Source organism: Martes martes, assembly GCF_963455335.1.
Source record: "Martes martes genome assembly, chromosome: 1".
Taxonomy (NCBI): Eukaryota; Metazoa; Chordata; class Mammalia; order Carnivora; family Mustelidae; genus Martes; species Martes martes.
This window is the reverse complement of record NC_137888.1, coordinates 11,490,040-11,503,356: the sequence shown is the minus strand read 5'-3', so window position 1 is coordinate 11,503,356 and position 13,317 is coordinate 11,490,040. Positions and strand designations below refer to the sequence as shown.

General features: G+C 42.7%; 1 protein-coding gene across 3 annotated transcripts in view; it reads left to right on the top strand.

The window, feature by feature from the left end:
* Positions 1–13,317, top strand: part of LOC308338479 (interleukin-10 receptor subunit beta-like) — a 55,778-nt gene that overhangs the window by 13,903 nt on the left and 28,558 nt on the right. For 2 of the 3 annotated variants that reach the window (XM_080796582.1, XM_080796581.1), the window contains exons 6-8: positions 1,609–1,766; positions 4,882–5,050; positions 10,145–10,275. In XM_080796582.1, the coding sequence (XP_080652708.1) occupies positions 1,609–1,766; positions 4,882–5,050; positions 10,145–10,275 (458 nt within the window). The remainder of the gene's footprint in view (positions 1–1,608; positions 1,767–4,881; positions 5,051–10,144; positions 10,276–13,317) is intronic. The other variant, XM_080796585.1, reaches the window with a different exon arrangement.

Below are 13,317 nucleotides of genomic sequence, written 5' to 3'. Positions count from 1 at the left end.
CATCCTGCATGGGCAATTCACTGGAATGGTGCATGTATGTTTATGTGTGTGTAGAAATATACATATCTGTGTATATAAAAAAGAAAGAAAGAAAGAAAAGCCCAGGGGCACCTGGGTGGCTCAGTGGGTTAAGCCTCTGCCTTCGGCTCAGGTCATGATCTCAGGGTCCTGGGATCAAGTCCCGGATCAGGCTCTCTGCTCCGCAGGGAGCCTGCTTCTCCGTCTTTCTCTTCCTGCCTCTCAGCCTACCTGTGATCTCTGTCAAATAAATAAATAAAATCTTTAAAAAAATAATAATTCACCCTAAAGAACAATCATGGTAAATGTCATGATTTAGCTCCAAGAATGCTCACTGACACAATGATTCTATTCAGAAAGTGTAGAGACAATCACATATTCAAAATAGCAAATCAGGGGGCACCTGGGTGGCTCAGTGGTTTAAGCCGCTGCCTTCGGCTCAGGTCATGATCTCAGGGTCCTGGGATCGAGCCCCGCATCGGGCTCTCTGCTCAGCAGGGAGCCTGCTTCACTCTCACTCTCTCTGCCTGCCTCTCTGCCTACTTGTGATCTCTCTCTGTCAAATAAATAAATAAAATCTTTAAAAAAAAAAAAAAGCAAATCAGTGAAATTACGGTACAACCAACCACTTAGCAGAACAGAAGCAACCACGAAAATTCACGATGAGTATCGGGGTCATCCAGCTTTCTGTAAAAGACCAGGAAAGAAATACTTCAGACTTTACGGGTCACACATCATACACTGTATCACCAGTTCTTCTTTCACTGTTTTACACCCCTTTCAGATCTAAAAACACCCTAAGCTGGCAGGCTGTACAGAAACCCAATCCACAAGCCATTTGGCCAGCCCTCGATGGAGATAAATATGCATTAATACGTTTATGAGATGAGTTAAGTGCAATATATTCCATGCAAAACTGTGGGTAAGAATGATTTAGTTTTAGTTTAGATGCGTGTGTGTGTCTACACTAGTTCATATACATATACACAATAGACACACAGTAGACAAACGATGATTAACCACATTCAAGGACAGCTGTCTACTGTGTTTTCTGCTATTTCTACAACAGTTGGATATCATTATGATACAAAAAGAAGTCATTTTTACTTTCGTGTTTAGAATACAGCCTGAAAATTGGGAAAGACTGACTTCCATCTCCAAACCTGTCCTCCATATCTCCATTAAGCAAATCACATCACTTTTATTGTTCTCAGTTTTTCACCAATAAAACAAAGACATGGGGTGCCTGGGTGGCTCAGTGAGTTAAGCCTCTGCCTTCGGCTCAGATCATGATCCCAGGGTCCAGGGATCCAGCCCCGCATTGGGCTCTCTGCTCAGCAGGGAGCCTGCTTCTCCCTTTCTCTCTGCCTGCCTCTCTGCCTACTTGTGATCTCTCTCTCTGTCAAATAAATAAATAAAATCTAAAAAAATAAAAATAAAATAAAATAAAACAAAGACAACCCATGCCTCAACTAGGGACCCTAGGCAGGCTAAAGAGAAGATAGCTATCAAGAAGTCAGGTTATGTTACAGCACTGGGAACAGTACGGTTAGATATTGGGATTTGTTTCTGATTTTGTTTTCTGAACAGTATCTTTGGAACCACCAGAGTTTGATATTGTTGACTTTACCGACCACATTAACGTCAATGTGAATTTTCCACCCGTCCTTCCCAAGATACTAGAAGAACTATTACAGTTTCACCTATCACTTGTCATCGAAGAACAGTCAGGGGAGATTGTCAAGAAGGTAAGTGGTCAAAACAGTTCTGAGTTGGCCATGAACATGGTCTTCTTTAAAAAAAAGACATTTGTAATGACTAGAACAATTAAGGGTAAAGAGGCTGAGGCAATGGGGTCTGACTTAAGGGAAGAAGTCTTCATAGTTCATTCATTGTGGAAATATGTTGACTTACCCTAGTGGTGTGGTCTTCTTTCGAAGAATAAGTCACACACACATCAGGGGACACACGGAAAGAGGAAAGAGTGTGGTGTAGACCAAGAGAACAGACTAATTTCAGTACAAACTGGGGCAAAATTCTAAAATGGTGGAATGAATGAAAGTAGCCTCTGCTTGAGCAGCTTACATGGGCATAGCCCTTTGCCAAGTGTAAACCCTCGTACATGATACCAACCTGCAGGATACAGGGGCACATGCTCTTCAGGTGGAGGGCACCAGAAGTCAAAGGTCCTGAGGCTGGAGTGGACCCAGTGGATTTGAGAAACAGCGGGTAGCTGGAATAGAGTGACCAAGACAGGAAAATAGAAGGAGGTGAGGTCATGGAGGCAATGGGGCTCAGATCTTGTGGGGCTTCAGAGTGTCATGAAGATGCTGGAGGACCCGAGGCTTTTCCAGGGTTATCCTGCCTGGTGTATTGAGAATAGATCATAGGGGCCAAAGGTAGAATTTGGAAGATCAGTTAAGAGGCTCTTATGATGGTTACTACTCAGTAGGAAGTAGCAAATTATACAATTATAATTTTCCCTTTAATATCGACTTGGATTATAATCAACACCCTAATCCTTTGATTAGGAGAAGGGTACAAAAATAACAGAGGGAAGAAATAAGCTTGTGTAGCTCAGAGACTGTATCAAGTTTCTTTAAAGCTCATAATCCAGTTACATCTAATTTATATTCAACCCATGAGCTATTAATTCTGTTTGAGATTATTATTTCTAAAATAAGAGTGCCATGCTTATTAGGATATTGACAACACTGTAAGGGGAAAATGGTGGTAGTGCACATCTTCTTCATTAAAGAAAAATAGTCCTTGGACTAAATTAGGTCAAGAAAAAAAGAAGAGGCTTCTGGTGGAAGCCAGGTAACAGCTGGTGGTGGCTTGGACTTCTTGGCAGTAAAGAGAAGTGGTCAAATTCTGCATATGTTTTGCAAGTGGAGCTGACAATATTTTTGGATGGGTTGGACGTGCGGTGTGGTGAAGAAAAAGACTGGAGCACCTGGATAGATGGAGCTTCCATTCATTAAAATAGGGTAGATTACGGACAGAGGAGGTAGATGGTTGGATCTCAATAGCTTGGAATTGTATATGTCCATTTTGAGGTGCCCACAAGTCATCCAGGAGGAGATATTGAGCAGGAGTTGAAGGCTCCAAGTCTGGACTTCGGGGAGAGCTTCTAGCTGGAGAGATGTCTACGGGAGTCTTTAGCTTCTTGCTGTGTATTAATACCTTGAGAAGAGACAAAATCATCCAGAGGCGGATATGCAGAGAGAAGAAGTCAGAGTCCCAGAGGACTCAAAATGTAGAGATCTAGCAAATGAGGAAACAGCAAAAGAGGCTGGGAAGGAGTAACCAGCAGCGTGGGAGGGAAGTAGGTGAGAGTGATGTCCTGGTGGCTGAGAGAAGAAAGTTCTGGAAGGAGAAAGTGATTTACTTGGTCAAATGCTATAAATGGGACACATTAGAGGAAGACTATGGATTGACGATTGGATTTCGCCACATGGAAGTCCCAGTGACCTTGATAAGAGTGACTTCGGTGGAATGTTGGGGTGAGGATCTGGTAGGAATAGATTCCAGAAAGAGAAGGGAGCGAGAAATTGGAGATAGTGAGGTGAGCTAATTCTAATATCAAGAGAAGGAGAGATACTCTGTGGTGGAAAGTGGGGTCAAGGGAGGGACACTTCAAAATGGAAGAAGTAACGGGATGTTCATGTGCAGATGGAATGTCCCAGGGGAACTGGCGGAGCCACGTTGTAGAGGAGATGAGAATCGATGAGCACAGGAAGAGGTTGGCCTTGGGTCGGAGCGGGACTGGGCATCCGAGGCACAGTGGGGCAAAGTAGTCAGGCTCAGGGGCATGTCTGCTTGCTTAGGGAGATAGGAAGCAAGTATCTCACACTTCATCAAGATCACACAATGGCAACACCAGGTGTGGGACCTAGATATTCTCGGCTACCACTGGCTATCCTCTTCCAGGAAGTTTCTACTTCTCTCCCCCTTTTCTTCTTCATTGCTTGTTGGCCATGCATGAGATTTTAGTTCTTTAGGGCTTTCTTTCTTTCTTTCTTTCTTTCTTTCTTTCTTTCTTTCTTCCTTTCTCTCTTCCTTCCTTCCTTTCTTTCTTTCTCTCTTCCTTTCTTTCTTATTTTTTCTTCCTTCAAAACAGAAACTTGCAGAAAAACATTATTACAGAAGGCCATATTTGAACTGCTGGAAATCCTAATTCATAGAACTGCTAGTATTTTGAAAACTAGAAAACGTTACACAGAAGTTTTTTTTTCTTGGAAAAACAACCTTCGTATCATCCCTTTAACTCCAAAATGGAACAGAACTATGTGAGAAGGATGGGGCAAGGGGTTTTAAGGGAAAAGATAAGAAATTAAACGGCACCCACAGGTCTGCCACAGACAAGCTGTGTGGCCTTGGAAAGTTACCTAACCACTCTGAGCGGTAGTTTCATCATCTGGAGAATGCGGATAATGCCAACTTTGCAGACCATTTTAAAAATCCCATTCATTAATACATATGAAAGCACTTCTGAAGGGTAGATACATATCATTAATGAAAAAAGATCATCTTTTTTTGGTTTCTCATTTTTGCTGGGTTATCTCAATGCAAGACAAAATAATCTTGTAAAAATGACATCATGGAAACCTTTATTCCTTGTTGAAACTTTTTCTACTCACTTATAAAATGAAGTTGCTAGATTAGATTTCATGGTTTGAAAGTGTGCATTGAACGATCAATTCCTGGTCCCTAATAACTTAAAAAATCCTTTTCCCCATCAAGCCAATATTTTTATTCCTGTTTAAGATTTGAAGACAAATCCCCAAAGACACTGTTTAGACCTGCCTCTAAATGAAATTCTCCCTCAAAGTCTTCCTGATTTTTGGCTTCTTTTCACAGCATAACCCCGCACTAGATGAAAACATCATTGGAAATTTCACTTACGTCATCGACAAGTTACTTCCAAACACAAACTACTGTGTATCTGTTTATTTTATGCCTAGAAATCTGGAAGCAATACGCAGATCACCTGTAAAATGTACACTCCTTCAACCTGCATGGGACACAGGTATAAGTTTTTAAAAATTCATGTGTAGCTTTTGCTCTGTGGGAAAACATATTTAATGAGAAGAATCTGAAAGTCATGGAGTATGGAAGTTATCTCTTCCCCTGAAAGCCCATCACAGTGATGTGTTCTGTTGGTCAGTCTCAGCCAAGTGATGGAGTCCCCTTGAAGGTGCCATACCAGAGGGACAGTTCCGTGTCTACCTTTAAAAAGTCAAGTCCTCCTGAAATGGAAATGCTTCCATTTCAGGGAGTCAGGATGAAATTCAGTTCTGGGCACCCTTAGCTTGGCCATTATTCAACCCAAGGGCTGGAGGAGGGAGGGATGCTGGAAGCAATTATAGGCAGAGGTATCAAAGGGTCAAATTATGGAGGTCGGGTGTGGCTCATCGATGTGGCCTGCCTCACAGGAAGGTGGGCTATCGCTCACACATGGAAGGAACACTCACTAGTGTGGCTGAGATAGTCCCTGAGGAAGACGGAGAAGTCCTTCTGTTGCAAAGGCATCAGAACAGTAAACAGCATAGTTCCCGAGCCTTCCCCCAAACGGAGAAATTTGCAGTGAGACCAATCAGGCTTAGGAAAGTTCGCTGCTGCTGATTTGCCCAGGAAGTAACAAGGTCCCTGATTGTTTTGCCAAAAGTGAACATCTCCACCAAGGAAGCCTTTCAGAATTTCCCAGCCCCCATTAGAGTTTCTTTAATGTTCTCATTTACCAGAGTACAGACAGTAAGGTGAGACGAGAGGAAGGAACAGTCAAGGGTGTGGCTTATTTGTGGGTTAAGTGACCTATGGTCCACACTGCCTGACACATGAAGTTCCTCCTTGTGATTTTACTCTCCTGTGTTCCTCAGGGTCAGATGACACACAGACCAATTTTAAAGGAAAAAATATCTCCTTTAATGTATCTTTAAAGGGAAAAAGCGTTAGCTTCAATCATTATTAGAGTGTCAGTCAAATACAGGCAAACCTAAACTTGTGTGTAAATTCTTTATGCCTGTAGCTCTTACAAAAACGTGAACTCCAAGCAAAGTTACATACTTATGTCCTCACACTGATTCTCCAACATCAGCTCACTCTCCACTGATCTGGTTCATTTCTGACACTCTCTGGAGTTAGTGTAGGCCACCCAAACTTCTGTCCAGCCTGGCTACAAATCCAGAGGCTCCCATGACCCCCCCTTCACATTTAAATAGGGCAGAAGCTCCTGTCCCCTCGGAGTCAGGCGGCATCAACTTCTCAATACTTCCATGTGTCCACCGACTTGGAACCTCTCCAAGCCTTGCTGACCAGAGTTTGTACTGGGTTTCATTACGTAGGCGTGATTGATGTAACCATCATCCATTAGCGGCTAAATGCGATCGGCAGCCCCTCTCCCTTTCCCAAGGTCAGTGAGACTAGAAGTTTCCAGTTTCTTTTTTTTTTTTTTTTTTTTAAAGATTTTATTTATTTATTTGACAGATCACAAGTAGAGAGGCAGGTAGAGAGAGAGGAGGAAGCAGGCTCCCTGCTGAGCAGAGAGCCTGATGCGGGGCTCGATCCCAGGACCCTGGGATCATGACCCGAGCCGAAGGCAGAGGCTTTAACCCACTGAGCCACTCAGGCGCCCCAAGTTTCCAGTTTCTAATCACCAGGTTGGTTTTTCTGGTGACCAGCCCCCGTCCTGGAGCTCTCCAGCACCCTGCCTTGCCTTTCCTCGTTAGCATAAACTCAGATTTGGTCCCCGAAAGACACTCCTATCGCTCAGGAAACTGGTGTTCTGTGCCAAGAACTAGGGGCAAAGACCAGATGTTTTATTATAATATTATTTTTTAGTTTTTATTTGTATTATACCATGATCTTATAAACAAACAAAACTAATGGACTGGAGAAACTATGTTTACCTCTCCTCATGGAATACTTGGGTGTTCCATTGGTGTGGGGGTTTTCCACACTCCAAGTCATCCTCCCACACCAGTTCAGGGGCCTACGATTTCACTCAGTCCCGACACTGTCTACCTGGAGGTAGAGACCTGATCTCACAAGACGGTCCCATTGCCACTCTAAATGCGAGTTGAGATCAAAGTTGTCACCTGGGTGTCGGACTGACCAGCTGTAAATTGGAGATTCTCACAACCCCCTCCCTGGGTTTGATCATTCACTAGAATGACTCCCAGAGCTCAGGAAAACAATTTCTTTACTGGGTTCCTGGTTGATTCCAAAAGGATATGACCCAGGAACAGCCTGGGTGGGAGAGCTGCCTAGGGCCAGGTATGAGGGGAGGGGCAGGGAGCTTCTCTGTCCTCTTAAGAGAGCACACCACCCCCTCCCCCAGCAACTTCCCAACCCAGAAGCCCTCAGAACCTTGTCTTTTAAGGGTTTTATGCAGACTTCATTACAAAGGTAGGACTGATTAAATCCCTTGCCACTGGCAATTAATTCAACCGCCAGTCCCTCTCTTGCCCCCAGAGGTCCAGGGGTAGGGTTGAAAGTTCCAACCTTCTAATCACCAGTTGGTTCTCCTGGCAACCAGCCTCCATCCTTAGGGGCTTTCCACAGTCATCTCCTTAACAGTAAACTCAAGTGTGGTCAAAAGGGGCTTGGATATGACCAATAAAAGACACTCCTTCACCTTCCTTGCTCTTATCATTTAGGAAATGCCTAGGAAATTTCAGAGCCCTGTGCCAGGAACTGGGGACAAAGACGAAATAGATTTTTTTTATTATTATTATAAATCACAATCTCACCAGTAGCTACACAAATTAGTAGTATGACGTGACAGACGGTGGTTTGCAGAAACTCAGTCCCCACCTGGAAGATGAATGTAAGTCTGAGACCAAGGGCACACATTCACATGCTCTGTGACGACTCAGTTTCTCCCCTGACTTTTCTGTTTTACCCGCTAAGAAACAGTCATGCAATAGCATGTTGTCATGTCATTTTGTCTTTACATGGTGTGAGCACATCGTTTTGCATATTAAATCAGCCTCCCTTCTTGTATTGTTACCCAAGGCAGTGCAAGTACAGGTGTCCTTCACAATCCAAATATTTGATGTCTCAATTCTTATTGTCTAAAACTCAGGAACCGAGTAGGTTCACATAACATGGACTCCTCACTGTGGAGACTTGTCATCTGAACTACATTCAGCTAGCCCAACCTGGGAACCAGACAGGTTCAGATGGTGGGAGATTCTTGACAGACCTCCTGGGAAAGGTGTTCACTTCCTCAGACTTGGGGGTGAACACTGCTGTCTTAGGGGAGTACTCATCTGGGTGGAGTTTAGACCAGAGATCTAGAAAAATGTCTCCCTTCTGGTCAAGTCCTAAATTAACTGGTTGGCTCCTTCGGCAAGGCCTTGAAGGAAAGCTGTGTCCATCCATTTGACAAATATTTATTGGGGACCTACTGTATGCTGGGTTCTCTCGTAGATGCTGGGGAGATGGCAGTGACCAAAACAAATAAAATTGAGGGGTGCCTGGGTGGCTCAGTGGGTTAAAGCCTCTGCCTTCGGCTCAGGTCATGATCTCGGGGTCCTGGAATTGAACCCCACATTGGGCTCGCTGCTCAGCAGGGAGCCTGTTTCCCCCTTTCTCTCTGCCTGCCTCTCTGCCTACTTGTGATCTCTCTCTCTCTCTGTCAAATAAATAAAAATATTTTAAACACACACACACACGTAAAATTGAATATCCCTGATCTCGTGGAGCTTACATTGCAGCAGAGATGGAAAAACAAAATTTTAAAAAGCCACTTGCAGTCAGAAGGTTGAAATTTTCCAAAAGGAATACTGATGAGAAACTTCAGGGGCACTCAGTAGGACAGAGTGGGTTCAGTAGAACCCCGTGTGGCTGAAGTCCAGCCTCAGAAGGACCCAGTTGTTTTTTTCAGACAAACTCTTCCTTTCCACCTCTTCCTGCCTGTAGGGTACACTGTTAAATAACAGACATCCAAGTACATTTTAAAGACCTAATTAGTTCTGTTGAACAATCCGGAAATCAGGAATCAGGCAGCATCCCATCAAGCAAAAAGGAGCTCCAGAGGGCTACAGAAAAGGAAAGGTTTTTAAAATCAGGACAAGGAATTCACACCGAAAAAAAGGATTTTCGAGTGAAGTCACCTCCCTTTGGGGGACAGAAAGTTATTATATCAGGTGGATTACCTTGCGGTGCCGAGCAGGAAATTCTGGAATGACCAGTTAAGATTACAGTCCTGGGTGGGGCGGGGGGGTTGAAAATGCAATCAGATTAGGTGTTGAGACCCCGTGTGGTATGGGCCAGGCACAAGTGACTCCATTTTGGGCCCAGAGTTTTGTTTTGTTTTTGTTTTTGTTTTTTAACAATACTAACAGGTAGCGATGGAGCATTTGAGAGGCGGCAAGGATGACTGAAAACTGAGTTTGGTGGGGTTTCTCTTCAACTTTGGTAATTAATTTAATTTTTTTGAGGTTTTATCTATTTATCTGACAGAGAGAGAGAAAAGGAGAGAGGAAAGAGAGCACAAGTAGGGGGAGCGGCAGGCAGAGGGAGATGCGGGCTCCCTGCTGCACAAGGACCCCCCCACCATCCCCACCAAGGCAGGACTCGATCCCAGAATGGAGCCACCCAGGTGCCCCTCAGTTTTGGTAATTTAAATTTAAAGAGTCATGTGCAGCTCATGGCTGTTGTGTTGGAGAGTGTAGTCATAGAACATCATTAAAACTGGAAGACAGGGTCACGGGGTGGCTCAGTCAGTTAAGCGTTTGCCTTCAGCTCAGATCATGATCTCAGGGTCTTGGGGTGGGGGTGGGGGGCTCCCTGCTCAGCGAGGAGTCTGCTTCTCCCTCTCCCTCTGCCCCTAACCCAGCTTGTATTCTCTCTCTCTCTCTCAAATAAATAAATAAAATCTTAAAAAAAGAAAGAAAGAAAGTAGCTGGAAGACATTTTACTTTGGAAAAATTAAATTTGCCGCTTTTATCCTTGGAAACTATGTATACTTGGATTACTTTTCGTTCTGTGTTTAATAATAGTAACATTTGCTTGTCTGATAACTCACTCCACCATCAGTCCAACGCGTGTTTATTCCCATCTGTGGTCATTTATTACCTTTATTTTGAAATCAAGTCATTTCATTTTTCATCAACAGGGTCATCAGAATCTGCCAGAATAGGAACAATAATTACTATGTTTTTAATAGCTGCTGTCTTCGTAAGCACCATAATCATACTGAAACGGGTCGGTTATATATGCTTAAGAAATGATTTCCCCAAAGTTTTGGTATGTAGTCTCTTTTTAAGTTTCTTTATTTTTTATTTTAACTTAAGGATTTTTATTATACTCTCAAATATTTTCACAGCAGAAAAAAACCCCATTTTCTAAAAACACCAAGCTGTGTTATCACTGAATGATACCCAAATATATATGCATCTGTATTTCCATTTTCTGTTCTGTTTATACTTTGCCCACATGATATTTTTAATGATCACCTGGTATTCCATTTTCATGAACGTATTATCTTTCCTTTAATCATTTTGCAGCTGTTGGGCATTTGCTTTTCTTTTTCTTCTTTGGCCTTTATGAATAATGCAACGTGCTCCATGAACATTTTTTGTAAAGATCATCTTTCCCTTTGGATTATGTCAGTGGAATGTGTACACAGGTGGATTTATCTTTTAAAAAGATAAAGAATTAATTTATGCTGCCAAGTGTGACGTGTAGATGGATACATTTCTCCAAAGCTCTGCTGACCTTGGTTAATCATTTTTATGTATATAAAGGTCGCCCACAGTTGCTCTCATTTGTGTTACTTTAATTATTAGTGAAACCAGCCCCTCTATTTGTCTTTGTTTTTCCGTCTGTGCTCCCCAGGGTGCCCCCTTTCTACTCAGAACCTTCAACTGCTCAGACAAATCTGGGTATTGATCTTACAACTTTTCCAAAACCTCCTCATGTCTTTTGACACGTGTGCCCCTAAATTATGGATCATTTTCTCTGTCCCGTTGCTGTCTTTCCCTCTTCGTTTTATAGTTTTTCATTCAAAATGATCTCACATTTCTTTTTTTTTTAACTTCTTTTCAGCATAACAGAATTCATTGTTAATGATCTCACGTTTCTATGTTTGAACTCGTTTCACCTTTTTCTTCTCATTTTTAAACAACCACATATTTAAATTCCTCCGCAGTGGATAAAATTGTACTCTTCTTTCTCTTGGTCTTATTTGGTTGGGGCGGGTTGGGGGAGGGGTTGCTCATGGGGGGAGGGGTGCGCTTTGGGAGATTTTTGGTTACAACTGGTGTTTGAGCCCAGCCGGCATTCGGCTGTGCCTTAGGAGAGAGGTTAGATGCCTCTGTACTGCGTTTCACCCACACTGTGATCCTTGCCTTTCAAGAATGGACATTTTTTAAAATGTATTTATTTGAGAAAGGGGGGGGCAGAGTGCACAACAGGTGTGCAGAGAGGGGAGGGGCAGAGGGAGAGGGAGACTCTCAAGCAGACTCCCCAGCACAGGGCTCCATCCCACGACCCTAGATCATGACCTGGGCTGAAACCAAGAGTCAGACACTTAAACCACTGGGCCACCCAGGTGCCCCAAGAATGGACATTTTTTACCCACAGTGTAAAATACTTTTCAAAGTCTTTTCTGCCAGCAGCCAGTTGCCTCCTTATCACAACCTTAATCCACCTGCTCCTGTCGGAGCTGTATTTATTCCTTTGGCTTTGAGGTCTTGGGCAAATCCTACTCTAACTGCTATTTCTTATTGCAGCCTTGAGATAAAAAGGCCTTTAGCACCACACCCATTCCCTCCTTGATAAATTCTCTGCCTGGGTTACTAGTCCTCCCCCCAGGTCTCCCTGGAATTCCTCCCCTCCCTAAGATGCATCCAAAAAAATAAATAAAAAATTTTTAAAAGGATATATACATATATATATAAAATATCTCCATTATTTATTGTGTTGATCCAAGTACTGAGAGGAGGTGTTAGTAGCTTGTGTCTTTCTAGTATTCCTCCATTAAAAATTGTTACCCTCGGGTGCCTCGGGTGGTTCAGTGGGTTAAAGACTCTGCCTTCGGCTCAGGTCATGGTCTCAGGGTCCTGGAATCGAGTCCCGTGTTGGGCTCTCTGCTGGGCGAGGAGCCTGCTTCCTCCTCTCTCTGCCTGCCTCTCTACCTACTTGTGATCTCTCTGTCAAATAAATAAATAAAAGCTTTAAAAAAAATTGTTACCCTCACTATGGACCCAGGGAAACAAATCGAGGGTTTCAGAGGAGGGGTGGTTTGGGGGGAAGGGGGTAGTTGGGTGATGGGTATTAAGGAAGGCCACATGTTGTGATGAGCACTGGGTGTTATACACAACTAATGAATCATTGAACACTACATCAAAAACTAATAATATATGCTATACAGTGGCTAAGTGAACATAAGAAAAAAAAGTTTAAAAAGAAAAAAAGGTAAATGGCTAAAAAAATTGTTACTCTGTGTTTAAGTAAAAACTCTAGGAATGGCAAAACAAAACACTCAATACCTAGTGTATTTGTGTATATGTGTTTAATTGACAATACATGTTAAAAAAATTTTAATGGCATCTTTTTACATTTTTTTATTTTTTCCTTCTTTTGTTCTTTTGGGGTGTTTTTGTTTTTGTTTTTGTTTTTTGTTTCTTTTGGTGTTTACATTTAACAAATATTTACTGAGGACCTACCATGTGTCCACATGCTCCAGGCACTAGGGATACAGAAGTGAACAAAACAGATGGAAAATCTTGCCCTCCTGGACCTTAAAGTCTGAGGAGTCAGGGCAGAGACAATGATAACTTATAAATGATATAACTGGTGAAGTTAAAAACTTCACATGAATCTAGAGATCGACTATTAAGGTTAATAAGTTTGACAGAGTTGATATCTATGAAATAGTCAATATAAAAATAAACATCGGGGCTCCTGGGTGGCTAAGTGGGTTAAGCCTCTGCCTTCGGCTCAGGTCATGATCTCAGGGTCCTGGGATCGAGCCCCACATCGGGCTCTCTGCTCGGCGGGGAGCCTGCTTCCCCCTCTCTCTCTGCCTACTTGTGATCTCTCTCTCTCTGTCAAATAAATAAATAAAATCTTTTAAAAAAATAAAATAAAATAAAATAAATAATAAAAATAAACCTGAAGCTGCTTTTCAACATCCAAGAAATTCAATACACAAATCATAGTGTAAAGCTCTGTGAATTTTCACAAACTCAGTGCATCCATGTAACTCGTGCCTGAATTGAGAAAGAGACTATCATCAGCCTGCCCAAGAGTATCTCTCCTGACTCCTTCTAGTAAGGACCTCCC